The following is a 21218-nucleotide window of genomic DNA, read 5'->3' on the forward strand; positions in this document are numbered from 1 at the left end:
AGTAAATGCAGAGTAATTATGGGAGGAAGTATGGGTATACTGCAATGCTAAAAAAAAATGAGAAATAGCCAACACTTGAATGTAAAAATAGCCTTAAAATCACTTTGTCATTGTATGTTACCGCCAAAATACATGTACCAGTATAAGGGTTACTGTTAAGATGTTAATATTAACAGAGAAAAACAGCAGAGTCATTTTTGTTTCCACTGTTCTTGGTAATATGGCGAGCTTTACAATATCTGTATCAATACATTCTTTTTTTTTAAAGAACCATTTCTATGAAACGTCGAAATTTGCCCCAAAAGTTAAGAAATAGTAAGGAGCTAAAATGAGATTATCCTCAGGCTCAGCCAAATTTTAAGCTTGCTTTGGCAGTTACTGTTATCATTATCTCGAAGTCTTATGACAGTGCATTTTTATCGTCCCGTAATCATTACAAATTAAATTTATGTAAAATAATTACAACATTTAATTGAAAAATAATACATAGCTTCATTGATATTAATATTGCAATCGTTGCCTTTGTATTTGCTGATATGCAATTCCCGGGGTGAGGGGTACTCTCTATAATGGCCTATACGGGGAGGTTCCGCCTGAAAGGGGACCTTTTTCACGCTTTAGGTATATAAAAGGGTAGGGATTTCACAAGTTAATGTATAAATTCTGAAAGGGTATGGAAATCTGTCATTTAGGTATTAAAAATGGCCTTTAATTAAAATATTTGGAACAGACGCAATTTACGGCTGTAATATTTTAATTTATTAAGCGCTACATGAAAATGACAAGAAAACTTCTTGTTCTAAGTCTATGCCATATCTTTTAGGTATATAAAAGGGTTCCCTTTTCAGTAAAAGATACATGTATACGAAAGGGGAACAATTTCTGTCAAAACGGTATATAAAAGGGTAACGGGTCAGAGCTGGGAGGGGAGCCTCTCCGTATTAAACTTGTTTTAAGTACCCCCCCCCCCCCCCGGGATGCAATTACAATATACTGGTGACCAAAAACCTGCCAAATCCCTGACATAGTCCTTTGAGATAATAAGGCTTTAATTTAATCATTATCATCCATCTTCTTGTAGCTTACTTGGCTCGTTATTTGGTATATATACCGATGATCTTTATCTAACGTATTCGTGCAAAAAGCCTTGCACATTTTCCCTTCAAACTCTTACTAACAATCTTACAAACTTCAAGACAAGAAAAACCCTACTGAAGTAGCGTTAGACCACAGTGAAACGGTGACTTAATTGTCTTCTCGTTCCCAAGGTTTTTCTCATATAGAAAGAATCAAAAGTTACAAATGAAGGTGTATGGATTAGCACACGGTCAAGAAGCAAAGTCCCTCACGTCATGTAGAGCTGGGGTCGGCCACCAGGGAAGCAACGATAGACTGTGACCAGTGAATTTTGGAATAAGCCCATTTCAGTGGCCTGCTATGGTCCGACTCCCCTTCGCGATTTCTTTAAGTTCTTGGGCCAATTATAAACAATTTATATTTTGTAAAATACGTAGAAAATGTACAAAAAAGACTAGACAAAAACACAGTTCTTTGTAAAACAAAGAACCATCTTGGATTTCACCATTATCTTAGAAAGTCAGAAAATAACAAAAATCCAAATCATGTCAGAATGCTTATTATGGAATGTAAATATAAAAAAATCAAACAATTATGTTAAAATTGACGATTTTTGTCCAGACCTTCTTGTCCACCTTATTAAGAGTAGAGGTAAAGTGACAACAGTAAAACCAGATTAATTGCAAGGCTAGTACAACGGCAGGAGGACAAGATTTATTGGCCAATTTTTCAACTAGCATAGCTACAGAAGTCTTCTTCAGGGCCAGTACTATAATATAAAGAAAATAACGGCTCTAAAATTTGAATATATGTTGTTATGTTGCAAATAAATACGTCCTTAAACATTGAAAAGGGCTCTACAACAACACTAACAAAACGGGCCTTTTGTTAAGAACAACAAACGTCTTAGCACTGCGCATCACAAATTTCCCTGTGTGATCCTTAGTTAGGGTAACTAAAATTTTACCAGCTAAACTAAACGCCCAGCTAAATGAAAAAAAAAGCATCTTTGAACTGAATTATCCGTTCAAGTATTAGTAAAGCGATTTTATAAGGATGCGTGTTTTTCCGTGCGCGGTTAGCCGTTATTTGGTCGTCTCGGAACGCTTCTTCTCCCCTTGAATAGGGTGTCATTTTTCGGTTTTGGCCCTTAAATAGGGTAAGGGTTTAAGAACCTTCGAGGGGCACCCCCCTATCCGAAATTTATGGGAGTACCCTACCCCCGGCTTTGCCGCTTATATTTGGATCAAAGTATTTCATTAGGAAAAATCACTAACGAAACGCTGTGTCTGAAATGCAACTTTAAATAATCATAAGCCCGGTTACGGTTATAAGGTATTCAGTATTTTAAAGAGAACAAAAAACAACCATTTCAGAATTTTTTTTAACGATGTTCCTTAAGGATAACCCTATAATTTTGTAGTAATGCAAAGGGACTGTCTTGCAAATTCCGTTGGCTTTTTGCGTTTGACCACTGGGAAATAGTAACCTACTTGCCTTCTCTGTTCTAAAATTTTCTCTCAGCTGCTAAACGTTAACAGAGGTTTGCAAAGAAATCCATTATGGCCGCTCCCCCGGAAAAAAATAGATTTTTCTCTAAGATAACGAAAATACACTTAAAATTAAAAGTTAAACGTTCAGCGCTTGAAAAAAAAATTGTAAAAGTATTGCTTTAATGACAAAACGTTGTAATAAAGAGACGTTTCTCCACAAAACACTCCATGTAACAACTCACTGACCATTTAAACTTTATATTAAGACACTTTTCACTTTAACTTTTCTCACCATGTTAAAGTACTGGCAACTGACATGTAACCAGATCGAGTGAAAACATAATTGCAGTTAGTGGAAGTGTCAAAGAAAATGTTAATGAAGAGCTACCGCAAATCATTTGCACGACTTTTCAGCTAGTCGTGCTCGTGTTAGTGAAGAGTGAATTGAGCACCTTAAAGACGTTTCTTCTGATCCTAAATTTACACTTGGTTTGAAAGAGATAAATAATTTATTTTTCACCAAGAAGGATTTTGGATGTTGAAAACAACGTTAGGTCTTGATCTATCGATGGCATACAGAGGCCTGGTGCTGTGGATCAACACGTTAGCCAACTACATTTTAATTTTAATTCACAACAATTATTCCACAATTTTTAAAGACGAAGATTTTAATTTATCTTTAGATGTATATTTTCAGAAATGTGATTTCAGGCGTAGTAAGCTTTTTGACGCAAATTTCAATACTGAATTTTCAATGTAACTTTTTAATGTATTAACACTACACTCCGGAGCTGATAAGCTTTCAGCTTTATATTTCATTTATTGTGCATAAATAAAGTATATCTAACTGTCTATGAAACAATATCATGACTAGGAAATGAATGGTACACGCAGTTGAGGATTTGCTTCGCTTAGTTTCCCTCCGGCTTCAAATTGTTTTCTTCACCATTGAACGTCTGCTGTTGCAGCTTTGTCTTCGAATTCGTAATTAAGTTCCTCGACGATGTTGAGCTCTGCTGGTATAAGCGCTTAGTCGTAAAAGACTAAGGAACTTACTAACAGAAGAGACAATTTCACTTTCATTGTTACAAAATGGATTACCTTAAGCATGAGCTCGAAAACAAACCATATCGCATTATAAACTTAACCCATTTGTTCGGATCGAAACTGACCAATGATGAAACAGGTCTTTTTCATTGGAAGTCCGGTCGCCCTAAAATGTCAGTCTTTAATAAAGAGCATGATCCTGTAAAAGCGTAACATTTTTTGTCGTTATTTTTTGTCCGCGGTCTCTGGTATGAGACATCAGCGTACTTCGATGGGTTACAGGAATAGAACAAGGGAGTCACATCGAGTATTAACAAGCTCGGATGACAAAACCCAAAGGAGAACTAAATTCATGTTGTTAACGTAAAGTACAACATAGTCATAATTTTAGAATACAATTCAAAAATTAACTATTACAAATGCGGTGTTGTACAGCGTAATTTGCTCAGAAGCCCTGACTGCCAATGAATGTTTGCTATTTTTGAACTGCAAGAAAAAAGGAAATTTGAAACAACTAAAATTAAATTTAATGAGCGAAATGCGTCAGTGCTTATATAATACTCATTAAATATCTTCGCCGGATGCACAACAAATATACTAAAGCAGTGAAAGTATGCTTGGTGATTCAGGCTTGCATACTAAAGTAGAAATGCGAGTAAAAAGTGAAATCGCTACACAAGGATTTCATAAATTTTTCTACTGTGTGGTGCGTTTGTAATCAAAGGTAGTATGGTCGCAATATTACACAATGTTTGTAACAAAGAGGATTCAAAAGACTTGATCACCCACTTAATCACTTAAGGGGTGTCATTTTCTGCTTATGTCATTGCTTTTTATGGCCTTGTGTAAGAAAAGTGTTTATAGGGGATAAGTGAAGGGGACAACTTATCCGTTACAGACACGAGTGAAGCATTTCATTTTTGATAAAAAAAAAATGATCGATGCTGACTGCTAAGTCCCCCTTGATTTATCATGTGTTCTCAGCAAAAAAACTCCCGTTATATAAATACATTTTTTTCTCACTTGTATTGTCATTCTATTAAATTTAAAAAGTGACTTCACTGACGAGATATTACAATGGTCATAAAAATCCCTCTGCCAAGAAGTAATATTCTTGGCCGTTTACTATGGCCCCTTCCCCGCCCCGTTTTGGTTTGATCATGAAAACGCAGCTTCTTTTTGCAGGTTGGCCTTCCGTCCACAGTTATCGTGTACAAACAATGACCGAAAACGTAATTTTTCGAAAACGGTCTCGAACCGACTGGAAATCTTTGAAAACTCCTTTTTAATTTCGTGTTTCCGTGTGAACAGTGAAAACGGAACTTTCGAAAACGATGACGCCACAGTATTGGATCCAGCCTACCCCTAGCGAAAACATAATTCCCAATCGTCAATGTTACGAGGTCTAAGCCCGTCCCATCCTGTTGGTTTTAGCGACTCTTAGCGAATTTATACATGTCTTCGATGTAGCTTTTAGGAAAAGCTCCACCTCGTCATCTGTCCAAATGAATGAGTTAGCTTTTCCCTTGCCCTTAGATCTTTCAGAATTCTGTACTCACTGCGATATTTTTAAACTACTTCCTTGAAAATTAGGTATTGTCAAGATCCCACAAAGACAGACACTCAAAACAAGTCAAAAGACGCAAGGCGCCAAAAAAAATCACTTCACTGGTAAATGCACATACTTTGTCACTGGTATTAGCGTTTTTGAATCGTTTAGCGTTTCGTGTGGACGGGAGGAAAGGAATCGAAAACGTTACATGTTGACGCGATTTTTTTTAGAAAACGTAGCAAACAATTTCGTTTTGAAAAGAAAACAGATACAAGTGTTCGATATCAATAGCTCTCACCCACACATCTTAAATCAGTTCAATATCGGTGTCAATGTTGGCCAGTATACAGGGACCGTCATTAATATTTTACGGCTTTACGTAACGTTCGTTTTGCGCTTTTTATGAAGTTTACTATCAATTAAGCTCGTACGGGAGACTAAAAGCTTTAAGCGCTAGGTAATATCGCAATGTCGAGGTTTTTAAGTCTTGGCCAAATAATTATGTTGTTATTTTTGAGAGAAAAAGAAACCTACTTTACGTATTACCCAAAAATAGATAACGACGTTTAATTGGGGAAAAACAAAGTTAACTTGCCATGAGTGAAGAGCAATGAATTTGCTTAAAAATATAGGAGAGGCAGTCAAGTGCTACTGGTTGTTCATGAGTGTTCTTATATCGTGCGCCAGTTTATATTAGCTTACTTAAAATTGCTACTAATTTGACCGGTTAAAGAAGTTACGTCATGGATGTCAATATCTTGAAAAGTTCCGCCTTGATATTTTAAGTTCGAGGTTTCGATCTTTTGCAATCCGGCTTTACCATCTTTGTCGCTAGTCTTTGATTTTCTTTTACTACGTTAGGAACCTCTTAGCTTTAAGGCACCCTGGCTCAGAAGATAATTTTGTACATCAATAAGTGGCCTTACATGTCGTGCATCAACTATTTTTGGCTAACGTTTCCCTGCTAAGATGCCTTGAGAAGCCTTTACATGGCTGACGACAAATAACCCCTTGAGTAAAAGCGGAAAAAAAGTCGACTTGAATGATAAACAAGCGATATTTTGCCTGTAACGCTATCTCTGTCGCAGAAAACAGGTCACAATAAAGTTTTTTAGCACGGTTTTGAATCGATTAGAGAAGTGGAAATAAATCCAGACTGAAACACTGCATTGTTGTTGCATCGTTTTTGTTGGATCCAGCTACACCGAGTAAATTTTGAGACACTCCTCTGTAAAAGGCTACCATAATCAGTAGATCAATATGTTGTCTAATATAAAAAATATATATATATCTATTTATTGGCACTTTTTCTCGTGCTCCACTTTATATCGCTATCTACAAAACGAGGCTGCATTAGCTAAAAAGTAGCAATAACAAGGAGGGTGGAACACTATAAGCGGAACGAGTTAGCGCACATGTACATTTAACGGAAACCTGGACGACGGCATATGCACCAAAGCACTGAATCAATAAATGGTGTTTCAGGTTCACAGTCTTACGTAGAAAGTTATATGCGACCTCGCTACACAATTATGGACTCTTGTAATCCAAGCTATATGAGCCTTGTATTGTTTGCGAGGCAGGTTATGTGCTAAATGTATTTATGTAACTGTGAATAAACTTTAAAAGTTTTTTTGCACATTATGTCAAGAGGACGGTCCTGGGCACCTTAGTGAAGAGCGGTATTTGTTGACTAATACCATAATACGGCGACGTAAAAACGTTGTGCTAAGGTTTGTCGTTAATCTTAATTCTTAATGCACGTCTAAATTTAATTTCATTCGAATATTAAAAAAATGTGTTTTGCAAAAATCACCACAAAATTATTTAAAAACATTTTTATCTATTTTTATCAGCCATCAAATGAACACCAATTTGTACTAGATTTTAGACTCGTAGAGTAGCTGGATAATTTAGCCAGGTGCGTAACTGTTGGGAAACTCCTCTAAAAAAACACCTTGAATTGATATTTATTTCATACTAGCCGCCATTCGTTTTAAATATCCTTCTTGCCCTTCTTTGACTCTTCTATGTTTTATTTTATTTATTTGTCTTTAAACATGACGTTACAGCACATAATTGACCGTTACCAATATTTTTTAAAGGCTTTCTCATTTCACAAGAGTTTCAACTCTCTTTCAGCTCAATGCTTTATCGTTTTTTTTATTTGTCTGCTTAGCTAATCCAAGTATTAGCCTTGCATCTCGAGGTAGAATGTTGTAGAATGTTAGCTACTATGTATAAACTTCGAGTGGCTTGACCACCCACTTTCATAAGGGGATTTACTTTCTGTGAATGTCATCACAATAACTACTTTGTTTTCTTTCCTTTTTTTTTTTCGTTACGAATTTAGGTATTAAATTATGTCGTTGCTAGGAAACATGATTGATGGCGACTGTTAAGTTTCTCACGTTTTTTTATTTTTTTAGCAATCGGTTCTAGTTTAGACAACGCCTTTACGTGGTAATTGTACGACATTTTAATACTTCAAATACTTTTTCTTTGTTTGATTTTTTTTTCTCGGTTTTCTTCTAGCGAAATAAGTTATCATTCTAACCAACGAACTGTAGCTTATATTAACGTTATTCATGCACAAAATATGATTAATGGTACGGGAATCCTCTCTGAAAAAGCGATATTTCTTGACAAAGTAATTTTTTTTTCTCCTAAAAAATAGACCATTGACGCAAAGCCAAGTATGTTAAAATAATCTCATCGATTTGTACCGTACGGTTTCGTCACCTGGCTAATCTATAGCTGCTTTAAAATTTTTGCTTAGAAAAATTTAAGAATTAGCGTTGGTAAATTGACGTAAATTGAAAGTTGTACGAAGTTAAATTGTCATTTGTCATTTAAAGTGTGAAACTAACAATAGTAAAGATCAATAAAAATAAATTAGTGTACTCAAAACTCTATTGCTGACAACCCACGAATGCATATCGTTCAAGACATCTGTTTTTCTTCCTGGTAACGTTCCGTTATGAATGACGCAATTATTGTACTGGCTTTTGGTCCCATGATATTAGAACCACTTCCAAAACGCATAAAAAGAGCAACAGAACTGTCCTTGCTGTCATTCTCCAGTTTTAAAGCTGTCGCAGCCATGGAAATGAAGATTTTGTTCATTGCAGTCTTGTTTGTCGGGGCTTGTGCAGGATTTTATTTGCCAGAAGAGCAGGAAGGTAGGTTATTGAACGTTTACTGAGTCAACTCGCTTTTTGTCTTTTGATTTAGTTTTTGCTTTTAACTTGTATCTCCTCTTCTCTACAGATGCTCTGGGCGAATATGAAGGTGAGTTAAAGAAGTGATTTTTGTTTTAATTTTAACAACATTTTTATAATTTTATTCAAAAATCATTCTGCTAATAACACAATTCGGCACTATATACTATTCACAAGCATTTAAAATAAACTATTTACAGCATATAACTTACAAGAATTATCATAAGTACATTGATTTAATTACGATAATCTACTTTCAGCAGATAACGTAAATTGAATAGAAGCGCAAGAAAGGATATGAAATGCTTTATTTGTAATTACGTTTTGAATTCAAGAACGTTTAACCAACTCTTTTGTGTTGATATCAAATTTGTAGGACAAGACCTTGAGGAATTAAGTGATCATGAAGCAGAGACCGGTAAGTAATTAGAAATTAGAATTTTATTTCCAATTTGGTAAACAGAATTATAATTAAAATGGTAAAACATTAGCATTCTCTGGTTGAAAGGTTTAAAACATAAGCTTTCGGCTATCAGACTAAAGCCTTTAACGAATGAAAATGTTAGTGCGCGAATGGAAATATATACAGAAAAATGGTGCGAAGAAACTTATGGAAAAACAAAAATATAAAAGAAATGTGAAATAAAAGCTAAGAAAATAAAATGTAAATGATATCTCATTACAGTAAAGTTGAATATTGCCTAGACAACGGTTCCAAGTTGTTTTCAGCGTTGTCAGCTTTAGCAGTTTGCCAAGATTCTAACGTTTTTCAAACGCGATAACTTTGCCTTGGTTTTTGTCGATTACACTAGCACTATCAAAGTCAATTGAATGATTATTTTGCCACACATGATTGGCAATGTTCGAGCCCTTTGTGTAGTTTTTCAAGTTTCTTTGATGCTCCTTTTTCCGGGTTTGAAAGCATCTTCCAATTTCGCCTATGTAATTCCAAGGACAATCCGAGCACGGGGTTTTTAAAATTGTTATTTAAAACAAATCAGAACCGGCTTTATGTTAACATGGCTTTATTTTACCATATATACAATAAGAAAATTGCATCAAGGCAAGTAATATGCTGTAAGCAAATACTCAACTTAGAAGTAAAAAATGTAGACAACTTGATTACTACACTGTACATGATAGAACTGATTTTGCCTTTGCACTTTATCACAATTTTCACGATTCCCTTTTAGATCTTTTACACATGCTGAAAATTAGGGAAAAAAATAAATTGAGTATGTATAAAAAATGATTGATTTCTAATTCGATTTTTAGATCTGGAAGACCCGTCGAAACCAAAAGGTGAGTTTCTAAAACGCCATTTTTTTTTTAATTTTTTAAAAATTCATTTACACAAAACTTAAGACACTACATAAACAATAGGCTACTTACAAAAAAAACTAGCACACAAAAAAATACATTGACGATGACGATAGTGAGCACATTCAATAATAATTACTACTAAAACGCCAATTGATGCCAATTGCCAATTTTAAAATTAATCCAGGCTTTTTAAGCAGTTTATTTCGTCGGCATTTTACAAAAGCTTCAAAGACAGAGAATTTGTAATAATAATGTTTTTCTACTTAATCTCAGAACCGAAATGTCCAAAAGGTAAAGAGCGAAAGTGCTTTACAATCTGGTACTGTTATCGAAAACAGCGCATCTGTGGCTGCTTTTCAAAGAAAAAGTATGGAGACGAGACTGAATTCGACAATCAAGTGAATGACGAAATGCTTGCAACTGCAGAAGACCAAGAGGAGCAGCTTGATGAAAATGGTAAGTTGCCTCAAGGGAGACATTTCGCTTTTATCTGAATTTCCGTGCATGTATTTTGTTCCATTTTTATCCCCCAACCCCATCGAAAAATAATTTAAAATATTTGAGACTTAAGTGATTTTTTTTCTTGTTATTACAGATCAAGAACTTGAAGACCCTTATTACAAGAAAGGTTAGTGTATTTGCGATTATCAAGCAATTGTTTGATTAGCTTGCAAGTTGTTGTGTTTATTCTAAATCGGAGCGATGGCAGAGTGAAATTACTTCAACCGTCAAATTGTTGCCCCTCAAAGAGATACTTTAGAGACACTAATTTTATTATTTTATATTGTTTGATTTGGCTACTCAGTACTCATTTTTAGATGTCGTTCCACGGTCAGATGAAGTTACTCTATCAGTATGTCAAACAAACTTTAATGTATGGATTCCTAAATTGAATATTTTTACGTATCTTTGTATTTTTTTCTCGTTTGCAATGGAATGATCTTCCCTTTTTCAGAAATATCTCACCTGGAAATAGTTGTAAACAAAGTTTTCGTCGTCATCACCATTATTGTGATTGTTGTTTTCATCTCTCGTAATAATTTTAGTACCTTATTAGTAACTAATTACTGTGCCACGATTTTTAGCACAAATGTAGACGTATTAAATTGCCACCAAACTGAGTAAATATAAAAATAACCGTTTGAAACAGTAAGTGAACATTTCAATAACACAGGAAATACAAAAGAAGGCACGGATGGGCAAAATTGAAGGAAGTTTAAGCTTAACTAGACTGAACAGTTTTCCAAGTTAATTTTGTGTTCCTATCTGTTTATTTTTTGTCATTTAAAAGTAGAGAAGTAATTTCCTTGAAAACATTAATCTTTATAGCGAGTATGTGGTATAGTTTAAAAAAAATAGACTGACCTCACCTCTGACACAAATCCTTAAATGTATACTTAAACGAGGTAAACAGGTGTCGTTTTTAAACATAAAAGGTGACGTCAAGGTAACATTAAAATGCTTCTTTATGGCTTAGTTTTATGTTAAAATGTATTACTAGACCTTTGGCTATAAGTACAATAGTGGAAGGAATCTCAGAAAACCAGCAGTAAAAAAAAAATACTAACTACTACTTATTCAATTCTGCTTGCCTTTTTCCTTTTTTCATTTGTTTTTAGTCGACGGAAAGTGGGGAGAATGGGGTCCGTGGAGCAAATGCAGTAAGACATGCAAAAAAGGAAAACAGTCTCGAACCCGTAAATGCAATAAACCAGCACCAAAGTATGGTGGAAAAAAATGTAAAGGGCCATCCAAGGAAACAAGGGATTGTAACGAGAAAGTCCCTTGTCCAGGTAAAAAAAAGGCTAATTAAGTATGACTACAACCTGCAAATTATGCTAAGCTTTATAGCAAGCCCCTCGTTTTTATGGTATAAACAAGCAAATAAAATCAATTTTAAGTCAAATAATAAGTACGTATCCAAATCAAGTGTACACGGTGTTGGTCTGAGGCCGCGCTTAGACAACTTTAAAATTATCTAATTATACTTAACCAATAAACCTGGTTGATGTTCGCTAAGAGAGAATGCAGATTTTTAGTTATCACCTTGCAAACTTGACTGCTAGGTGAACTTATTCTTTCACAGAAAAAAAATCCTTATTTTCCTTCCTTTTCTTCCTTTTTTTCTTCCTACCTTCCTTACTTCCTTGGTCCATTTACTCGTTAGTAATCAGAGAAAAAATTGTTATTATGTTCTCCACAGTTCCTCGTCCTCGCTGTAAGTATCCGTTTCTCAAAAGATGCTTCTACGTCAAAGATGGTAAAAAGTGGCGAATTGTCTGTGCCTGCGTTCGTCGTTGCAAGAAGTATTATGGGCATTATTATGGGTAATATGGACAGACAAATAAGTGAGTGTATAAATAAAGAAAACACCTGCACTTTATATTTTTTGCTTTGTTTTAATCTTTGTTGTTGTTGTTGTTGTTTTCTTTGGCGAGAAGGTCAAAATACCTTTTGGAGAAATTATACAAAAAACTTACATAAACTAACAGGAGGTCTCTAATTTAGTAAAACGGGTTAATTTTAAAATTTAGACATATTCTAAATGAATTGACAAATACAGAGCGACCAGGGTATCTTTTTGTCCTTTGACTTCGTCAATTAATATACCCTTATCTAGTAAGCTTGATACAGAGCGACCAGGGTTTCTTTTGCAACAGATCAGAAACCGTTTGTAAATGCGTAAATATTGTATCATTTAAAGCAGCTTTTCTCGCTCGATGCAATATGTACTGCTCTATTGGAGGAGTTATGTATGAAAGTAAATAAGTGATGGAAACGTAGGTTTGGTATGGAATTCCCTTGAAAGTTAAAGGCGTCAGATGTTCTTGTGCGGCGTCGTATGTCCGCAGTTCCTTATGTGCGCGGATCTATTTGGTGGTAGTCAAGGCGAAAGTCTTCAATCTAGCCGCCACTGTTAAGTCATTTTTATTATAATACAAGTAATGCAAAGTCTGCGTTCGAGCCTAGTGGCCCATCAGACCTGGAGTTAACCCTGTTTCAGTAGCAGGAAGCGACTAGGAGTTGTTTTTTCTCTTCCATGGATGGGATGCTAGTCCATCGCAGGGTTAGCCCCTCCCCCTCCCCCCCCCCCCCCCCACCTACCCCGGCCCCCAGAGGAGAGAGGCAAAAGTAAAGTTTCTTGCCCCACAACACGACACAATGACCGCGGTCATGACTTAAACTGCTTAATCCGGAGCCCAGTGCGCTAACCATTTAGCTAGCCTGCGTAGGCTACCATTTAGCCAACGCGCCTCTAACCATTATGATATAACGTAACCTGATGAAATATATACTTTGCGTTGTTTCAGGTCCCCCAGCATTGATATGACAGATCCGAGGACAGAACGGCAAAATGTTGCTTTAAATTTAAATAAATTTCAACTTCAATATACATTAACACCAATGGAATAATAATGTAATTTTTTTAGTAATGTAAACATTAAAGTAAAAGCTCACGAAATCAAAAGTTTTAGTGATGTTTTTTGTCTCCTTTGCCTTCGTTCATCAATATAACATTATTTGGTAAGCTATGGACAACTCATGCTTCTTCCATTTTACGCTGATCTTCCAACCACAGCTTGCGCGGGCTCAGTATAGAAGAAATAGTCTTAAGCGGCCTTCACACGACAAACAAAAGTTGGCAAACTCATGTTGGCAAACTCAAGTTGGTGTGTGTAAACGACACAACAACAGTTGACAAACAAGTTGGCAAACTGTTGTTGAGAATAGAGACAAGTTCTATTTTGTCGCCAACAGTTGGCCAACTTGTTTGCCGTTGTTGCGTCGTACACACACACCAACTCGAGTTTGCCAACAGGAGTTGGCCAATAGTTTGTCGCGAGAAGGCCGCTTTATATTTCGGGCTTTGGGTGTTGGACTCGATGTACGAATTAAGGACCCTATGAGAGCAGGGTATTTTTTTTTAGTGATTATGAATTCGAATGCTTGGGAATAAAATTGACTTAGAGAAAGATAAAAATACCAAAAGATTATTATTCGGCAGGCACAGTGAAATTGCTTTAAACCGACTTGAAGTGGCCAAGCAAATTCAAAAAAAGAAATACATCGCAGCGCGCCGTGGAAGGTGTCCACAAAACCTTTAAATTAATGCCATCTTGGTTAAAACCGCCGTGTTTCCATGTAAACCTTTATAACTAAATGGCTAAGGATAAATGCAAATGGCTTAGGACAATAACGATTTGGCGCTGGAGATACACGAGAAAACCCACCCAAGGGATGGCAGCCTGAGCGTCAGTAATCCAACTAGGGTATTAGACACCCTTTCAGGCTACCATGGGAAGAAAAGGAAAGAAATCGGGACAGGACGAGCAATTACCTAAGCAAATCAAACAGATAATAGGGCAGAGAACTCGAAACATGTTTGGAAATCAGTGAACTATACTGTCAAGAAAACCCAAAAGTAATATGCCAAGCAGAACATGCTAAAACTAAAGTGGCGAAATAACAATTTTAAAGAAAAAACAAAAGAAGTTGTGAAGGGGTGGGCAAACAGAAGAAAACTAACAATGTGACACCAAACTAGATGCAAATGAACCAGAATAGAAAACATGACAGAAAAACAACAACAGAATTAAAGAAAAGAAAAGAGGGGATACAATGGAAACCATGTAAATCCAATCTAGATCAAGAAGCTATAAAATCTTAAGCGTACAAATTCAGAACGCAAAAATGCGGAACCGAAAGCACTCCACAAACGTACACGCAAGAAAATGTATTGGAGACATGTTGCAGCGACACGTGCCCAGTGTGAACTAGCCGTACATGATGGTATATCGTCTAGAACGCATTTTCTTTTGGAAAAAATTCAAAAACTTTGGGTCACTACTGCTTTACGAGAGAAAATTGTCGTTGAAAAAAAAAACATACCGAGTATTATTGCCATACTCCAGATTCATTCGCTTTCTTTATTATGTTTATTGGCGTAAAACTGTCACGTATAGCTGAATTTAAAAAAAAAAAAAAAACCTCTTTTTTTAGGATTAAAAACTTATTTTTTCTCCAAAACGCCAGAATTAAGACATTTTGCGGACAGCTTTCTCTCTCTATCCCAGTCATCAACTCTACCAATGGCCGACATGCTTTTTCCTCTAATACACGTAGTTTGCGATTCGACGGCAAGGCAACGAGAATGTTGCCAAACAAAAGGTTTTATGAACAAGACAATAGCTCTGCACGTGCGCCTAAGTTATCCTCCGCAAAACAACAATGTTAACGCGATTTTTTGAGAAGGTGAACTACTTTGGTTAATTTTTCGTTGTTTCCTTCGAATTTCTATTTGGGGCGTATTCTTCAACTGTTGACCTAAAAATCAAACGAGCGCGAGATAAACAAATTGAGTAGATACGGTAATTGCTGGATTTTTAAAAGAATATTATTAAAAACTGAATTAAATTAAATTCATTTTACCCCATATATATATATATATATATATATATATATATATATATATATATATATATATATATATATATATATATATATATATATATATATATATATTATTTTAAAACTGGATTATTTCTTACTAGATGTTGACTACAGCGTCGCCGTTGCTGTCGTTATTGCTGAATTATGCTGCAGGGACATCGCATTACTGCTATATTTTGTCCCTGCGACATGTCCCATGAAGTTCAACGAGTTGAACTCCGTGCAACATGTCGCAGGGTCAAAATTGCCGCAAATTTCGTGTTGCACGAGGGAAGTGTCGCTGCAACATGTCCCTGGGACATGTCCCTGCTACATTTTCTCGCGTGTGTACATATTGTGATTTTGTCGCTGCTACATGTACCCGCTACACGTCCCCGCTTTATGTCCCCGCAGTGTGAACAACACATGATTTTGTCTCTGCTACATGTCGCTGCGACATGTCCACACGTGTGCGAGCACCTTAAAACAGATGCGTTGTTAAAATCAACTATAAATGTTTTAAAAATATTCTAAATGTTTTAAAACCAACATATACGTTTTAAAGTGTAAACTACAAAGGAGATTTCGTTCTAACGCAAACTCTATACTATTTGTTTAGTTTTGCCAACTTCTCGCCGTTTGAATTTTTTCTATGGACCTCCAAATTACTTGCATGATGCAAGCAGAAATTTGGCCTTGAAATAAAGAAAAGACTAAGTTACAATAACAGAAGCGTAAAAACAGCAATTTACACACCAAAAACTCACCTCGGTAAATCAGTGCGAGAAGAAAGCACACGAGAATCCACTGCGCTTCATAAATCATCCATGCGCGCATAACCACAATTCCTTGCGCCTTTTATCTTACCGCCGACCACAATGCCTTGCGTTTTGTAAGAAGTCGAGTGATTGAATGCCCCTATAATGTGATTTTTTGCCAATTAGAGAGCTGCCTCGTTCGTTCGCTTCAGGCTCACTGACTGCGGTAGCAGTTATATCGTTTAATGACTTGTCCTTTTATTTTCAGCTTTTTTTGTATCAAAGTATTGCATTCGGTTTTGTTTCACGAGTTAGGAAAAATCACTAACGAAACATTATGTCTGAAATGCGATTTTAAATAATCATAAGCCCGGTTATAATGTGTTCGGTATTTGAAAGAAATCGGAAAACATCCGTTTCAAAATTATGTTTAACAATTAGTTTTTCTCTAAAACAACCTTATATTGAAAATAATGAAGTTGGACTGTCTTGCAAAATTCCGTTGTCCTTTTGCGTTTGATAACTGTGACTGAAATAGTGACCTACTTGCCTTCTCTGACCCAAGATTTTCTCTCAGCTGCTAGAAGTTAACTGCGGTTTGAAAAGAACTCCATATACCAGGATAACTGGGCAAGCAATGTCGTGTACCACATCATCATGTTTAAATAAACATGTAAAAATTAAATTGTAGTATACTAGTCATTTTGATATATCTAATTCGAATTTGGTTCCTAGGGTTAAAGGAATCTGACGCCTCCTCATTCGTATCTTATTCGAAAATTGAAAGACGCAAAGGATGACCATGGCTCCTAGACTCACGACGGACTCAAAAGACGACTGGGGACGAGTCAGTTACGGGAATAGAATAAGGGAAATCACATCGACTACGAGCTCGGAATGACAAGATGTATATTTTTGGTTTCATTTCCATAAGCCTCGGAGCCATAATTTTAAAATAATATTCAATAATTAACTACAACAAGGAATGCGGTGTTGTTCAGCGTTATTGACTCCGAAGCTGTGACTGGCATTGATCGGGAATGTTTGCTATTTTTGAATTGCAGGAAGAAAAGGAAATTTGAAAAGGACTAAAATTAAATTCAATGAGCGAAATGCGTCAGCGCTTATGTATTTATTTAAATATCTCCGTCTGGCGCACAACAACTGTACTACAGCAATGAATGAATGATTGGCGATTTAGGCCGGCTCACATATTAAAGTAGAAAACGAGAGTAAAACGTGAGCTCTGTACACAAGGATTTTACTGTGAGGTGCGCTTGAAATCCAAGGTAGTATGGTCACAATGTTACACCGCAATGTTTGTAACCAAGAGAATTCAAATGACTTGATCACTCACTTAATCACTTATGGGGTGTCATTTTCTCCTTACGTCATTGCATTTTATGGCCTTGCGTTAGAAAAGTGTACCTTAAATCAAGGGGTCAATTTGTCCGTTACAAACATGACAAAAACATATCAGTGTTGCTAAAAAAATACATGATCGATGCTGACTGCTAAGTCTCCATTGATTAATCTCTTTATTTAATTCTCCAACAAATTGTCCATTAGATTTATTCGTGAAAGCATGGTGAATTTAGTTCGTCAAGAAAACGCATCTTTTCGAAAACGCTCTCGAGAGTGAAAATTTATGAAAAAAGCCGTTTTCGTGCTTTCGTGTGGACGGTGAAAACGGAACTTTTCGAAAACGATGACGTCACAGTATTGGATCCAGCTTATCCCCGAGCGAAAGCATGAACCGATTTGGCGAAAGCATTATTCCCAATCAACGTTTTTTTTTTCTTAGCGACTCTAAGCGACTTTATACATGTATTCGATTTTAACTTTTAAGAAGCAGCGCCACTTCGTTATCTGTTAGCTTGCTCTTGCCCCTAGATCTCCCAGATTTTTGTCCTCACTGCGACATTTTAAACTACTTCCTTGAAAGGTTTTAAGTTCCGAACGAAGAAAGACACTCAAAACGAGTCCAAAGACGCGCAAGAAAAATCATTTTACTGGTAAATGCACATACTTCGTCAATGACATTAGCGTTTTTGAATCGTTTAGCGTTTCCGTGTGGACGGGAGGGAAAGATTCGAAAACGTTACGTGCCATTGCGATATTTTTTAGAAAACTTAGAAAACAATTAAGTTTTTAAAAGAAAACAGACACAAGTGTTAGGTGTCTATAGCTCTTACCCACACATCTCAAATCAGTTCAATATCGGTGTCAATATTGGCAAGTATACAGGGACTGTCATTGATGTTTAACGGCTTAACGTAAGGTTCTTTTGGCGCTTTAAATGAAGTTAACTTTCAATTACACTCGTACGGGAGACTAAAAGCTTTACGCGCTTGGTGATATGGCAAAGTCGAGGTTTAAAGTCTTGGCCAAATATTTATGTTATTTTTTTAGAGAAAAAAAGAAACCTTCTTTTCGTATTACCCAAAAATAGCTAACGACGTTTTATTGGGGGAAAAAACAAGTTAACTTGCCATGAGTGGTTTCTACAAGAAAAGAGCAATGAATTTGCTTAAATCGGAGAGTAAGTCAAGTGCAACTTATTGTTTCATAAGTGTTCTTAGATCGCGTGCCTGTTTATATTAGCTTACTTAAAATTGCTACTAATTTCACCAGTTTAAGAAGTTACGTCATGGATGTCAATATCTTGAAAAATTCCGTCTTGATATTTTAAGTTCGTAGTTTTGATCTTTTGTTCTCCGGCTTAACCATCGTTGTAAACTATTGGCTTTGAGGCACCCTGGCTTAAAAGATAATCTTGTACGTCAATAAATGACCTTACATACCGTGCATCAGCTTATTTGGCAACAGTTTTCCTGCAAACATGTCCTAAAAACGCTTTACATAGCTAACAACAAATCACTTCTGCTTTAAAAGCGGAATCTATAACGCTACCTTTTGTCTATAACGCTACCTTTGTCGCATAAAAAGGCCAAAATTAATTAATTAAGTTGGCTTCCAGTAAAGGGATTCTTTCTATTTTCCTTACCATTTATTGCCGGCCATGTGCTGTGACAAGGTTATCTTATAACATGACAATTTACGGCACGTTTTTGTATCAACGAGAGAAGTGAAAATAAATCCAGACTGAAGGACTGGAACACTGCACTAAAGTAAACGTTTTTTGTGGGTCCGGCTGCACCAAGTAATTTTTGAGACACTTTTCTAAAAAAGCTTCCATAACCAGTAGATCAATTGGTCGTTCATTTAAAACCAAAAGCTATTTATTAGAACTTTTCTTTTGCTCCACTTTATATCGCTATCTATAAAACGAGGCTGCATTAGTTAAAATGTGGCAATGACAAGGAAAGTGGAACACTATAAGCGGAACGAGTTAGCGCACATTTAACGGAAACCTGGACGACGGCATATGTACCAAAGCATTGAATCAATAAATGGTGTTTCAGGTTCACAGACTTACGTAGAAAGTTATATGCGACCTCGCTACACAATTATGGTCTCTTGTAATCCAAGTTATATTAGCCTTGTATTGTTTACGAGGCAGGCAATGTGCTAAATGTATATGTAACTGTGAATAAACTTTAAAAGACTAGGCTTTGCGTCATTTTTTTCAACATTAGTGCTTTTCAGTTGCAACTTTCGTTTAAGAGAAGTGCTCATCATGTCAAGAGGACGTTGTTCTTTTATTAATTTGTTTTTCGTTACGTAAAAGGAATAATAAACTTGTGTCTCTCTTCTAATATAAGAAAAAACTGAGAGGATTTTTTATGACTTCGAAATTGCCATTGCTTTATTTTGTTTTACATGTACAATAAGTCGTTTCTTTGGTGTATGCGTAAAAGTATTGTGTTTCCGCTGACAAATCGTATGGTTATTCAAACGATCAAAAGGTAATACTGACGTTAAAAATTACTAAGGTCCTGGGCACTTTAGTGAAGAGCGGTATTTGTTGACTAATAATATGGCGTTGTGCAAAACGTTTACTCTAATCTTTATTCTTAAACGCTCGTTTGAATTTAATCTCATTCGAAATTAAAAAAAGATGTGTTTTGCAAAAATTACCTTCACGATATTATTCATCAGCCATCAAATGAATTCGAAAAACTCATAGAGCCGTTGGATGACTCCAACAGGGTGCATAATTGTAAGTTAAGAAACCCCTTTAAAAAGCCACCTTGAATTGATATTTATTTCATACTAACCGTCATTCATTAGAAATATCCTCCTTGCCCTTCTTGTCTGACCCTTTTACGTTTTATTTTTTCCCCCAAAATGAGGTTGCAGCACATAATATCGATTAGGTGGGTTGACCGTTACCAATATTTTTTAGAGCCTCACATTGCACAAGTGTTTCAACTCTCTTTCAGCGCAATCCGTTATCGTTTTTTATCGTCTGTATAGCTAATCCGAGCAGGTATTAGCCTTGTATTGCGAGGAAGAAATGTTGTACAATGCTTGTTACTATGTATAAACTCCGAATGGCTTGACCACCAACTTTCGTAAGGGGATTTATTTTTTGTGAATGTCATCACAATTATTACTTTGTTTTCCATTTTTTTTTTCGTTACGAAAATAGGAATTCACTGTTCTTGTTGCTTGGAAACATGATTGATGGCGACTATTATGTTTCTCTCGTTTTTGTAATTTTTCTTAGAGAATCGTTTATGGTTTAGACAACGCCTTTACATAGCAATTTTACGATATTTCAATATTTCAAATACTTTTCCTTTTTTCTTTTTCTTTTTTTTTTCTAGCAATTGTTGTTATCATTCTAACTAATAAACTGTAGCTTATATTAACGATATGCACGAAATATGATTGATGTTACGGGAATCTTCTCTGTAAAAGGGATATTTTTTGACTGAGTGATTTTTTTTACTTTCTAAAAAAATTAGACCATACTTTAAGAACAATTGACATGACAGCTATACCATTGACGCAAAGCTAAGTTTGTTGAAAGAATCTCATCCAGGTGAACCGTACGGTTTCGTCACCTGGCTAATCTATAGCTGCTTTAAAATATTTGCTTGGAAAAATATAAGAATTAGCATTGGTAAATTGACGTAAATTGAAAGTTGTACGAAGTTAAATTGTCATTTGTAATTTTAAGTGTGAAACTAACAATAGTTAAGATCAATAAAAATACATCAGTGTACTCAAAACTCTATTGCTGACAACCCACAAATGCATATCATTCAAGACATCTGTTTTTCTTCCTGGTAACGTTCCGTTATGAATGACGCAAGTATAGTACTGGCTTTTGATCCCATGATATTAGAACCACTTCCAAAACGCATAAAATGAGCAACAGAACTTCCCTTGCTGTCATTCTCCAGTT

At 35.8% G+C, this 21218-nt stretch overlaps 1 protein-coding gene across 1 annotated transcript; it reads left to right on the forward strand.

Annotated features, from left to right (window-relative positions):
- The first annotated feature begins 8257 nt into the window (after positions 1-8257).
- LOC144656852 (uncharacterized) lies at positions 8258-13161 on the forward strand. The gene is made up of 9 exons (XM_078517095.1): positions 8258-8351; positions 8440-8460; positions 8767-8808; positions 9666-9692; positions 9987-10169; positions 10309-10341; positions 11333-11506; positions 11917-12061; positions 13025-13161. Exons 1-8 carry the CDS (start codon positions 8273-8275, stop codon positions 12042-12044), a joined length of 687 nt encoding a protein of 228 aa, XP_078373221.1. The 5' UTR covers positions 8258-8272; the 3' UTR covers positions 12045-12061; positions 13025-13161.
- The last annotated feature ends 8057 nt before the right edge of the window (positions 13162-21218 follow it).

The sequence above is a fragment of the Oculina patagonica genome, chromosome 6, assembly GCF_052425735.1.
Source record: "Oculina patagonica isolate OP01 chromosome 6, crgOcupat, whole genome shotgun sequence".
NCBI classification, from domain to species: Eukaryota; Metazoa; Cnidaria; class Anthozoa; order Scleractinia; family Oculinidae; genus Oculina; species Oculina patagonica.

Coding starts and splice junctions, on each gene's coding strand:
- LOC144656852 (XM_078517095.1), top strand. CDS start 8,273: ATGGAAATGAAGATTTTGTTCATTGCAGTCTTGTTTGTCGGGGCTTGT. Junction 8,461..8,766: donor TGCTCTGGGCGAATATGAAG/GTGAGTTAAAGA, acceptor TCAAATTTGTAG/GACAAGACCTTGAGGAATTA. Junction 10,170..10,308: donor GGAGCAGCTTGATGAAAATG/GTAAGTTGCCTC, acceptor TTGTTATTACAG/ATCAAGAACTTGAAGACCCT.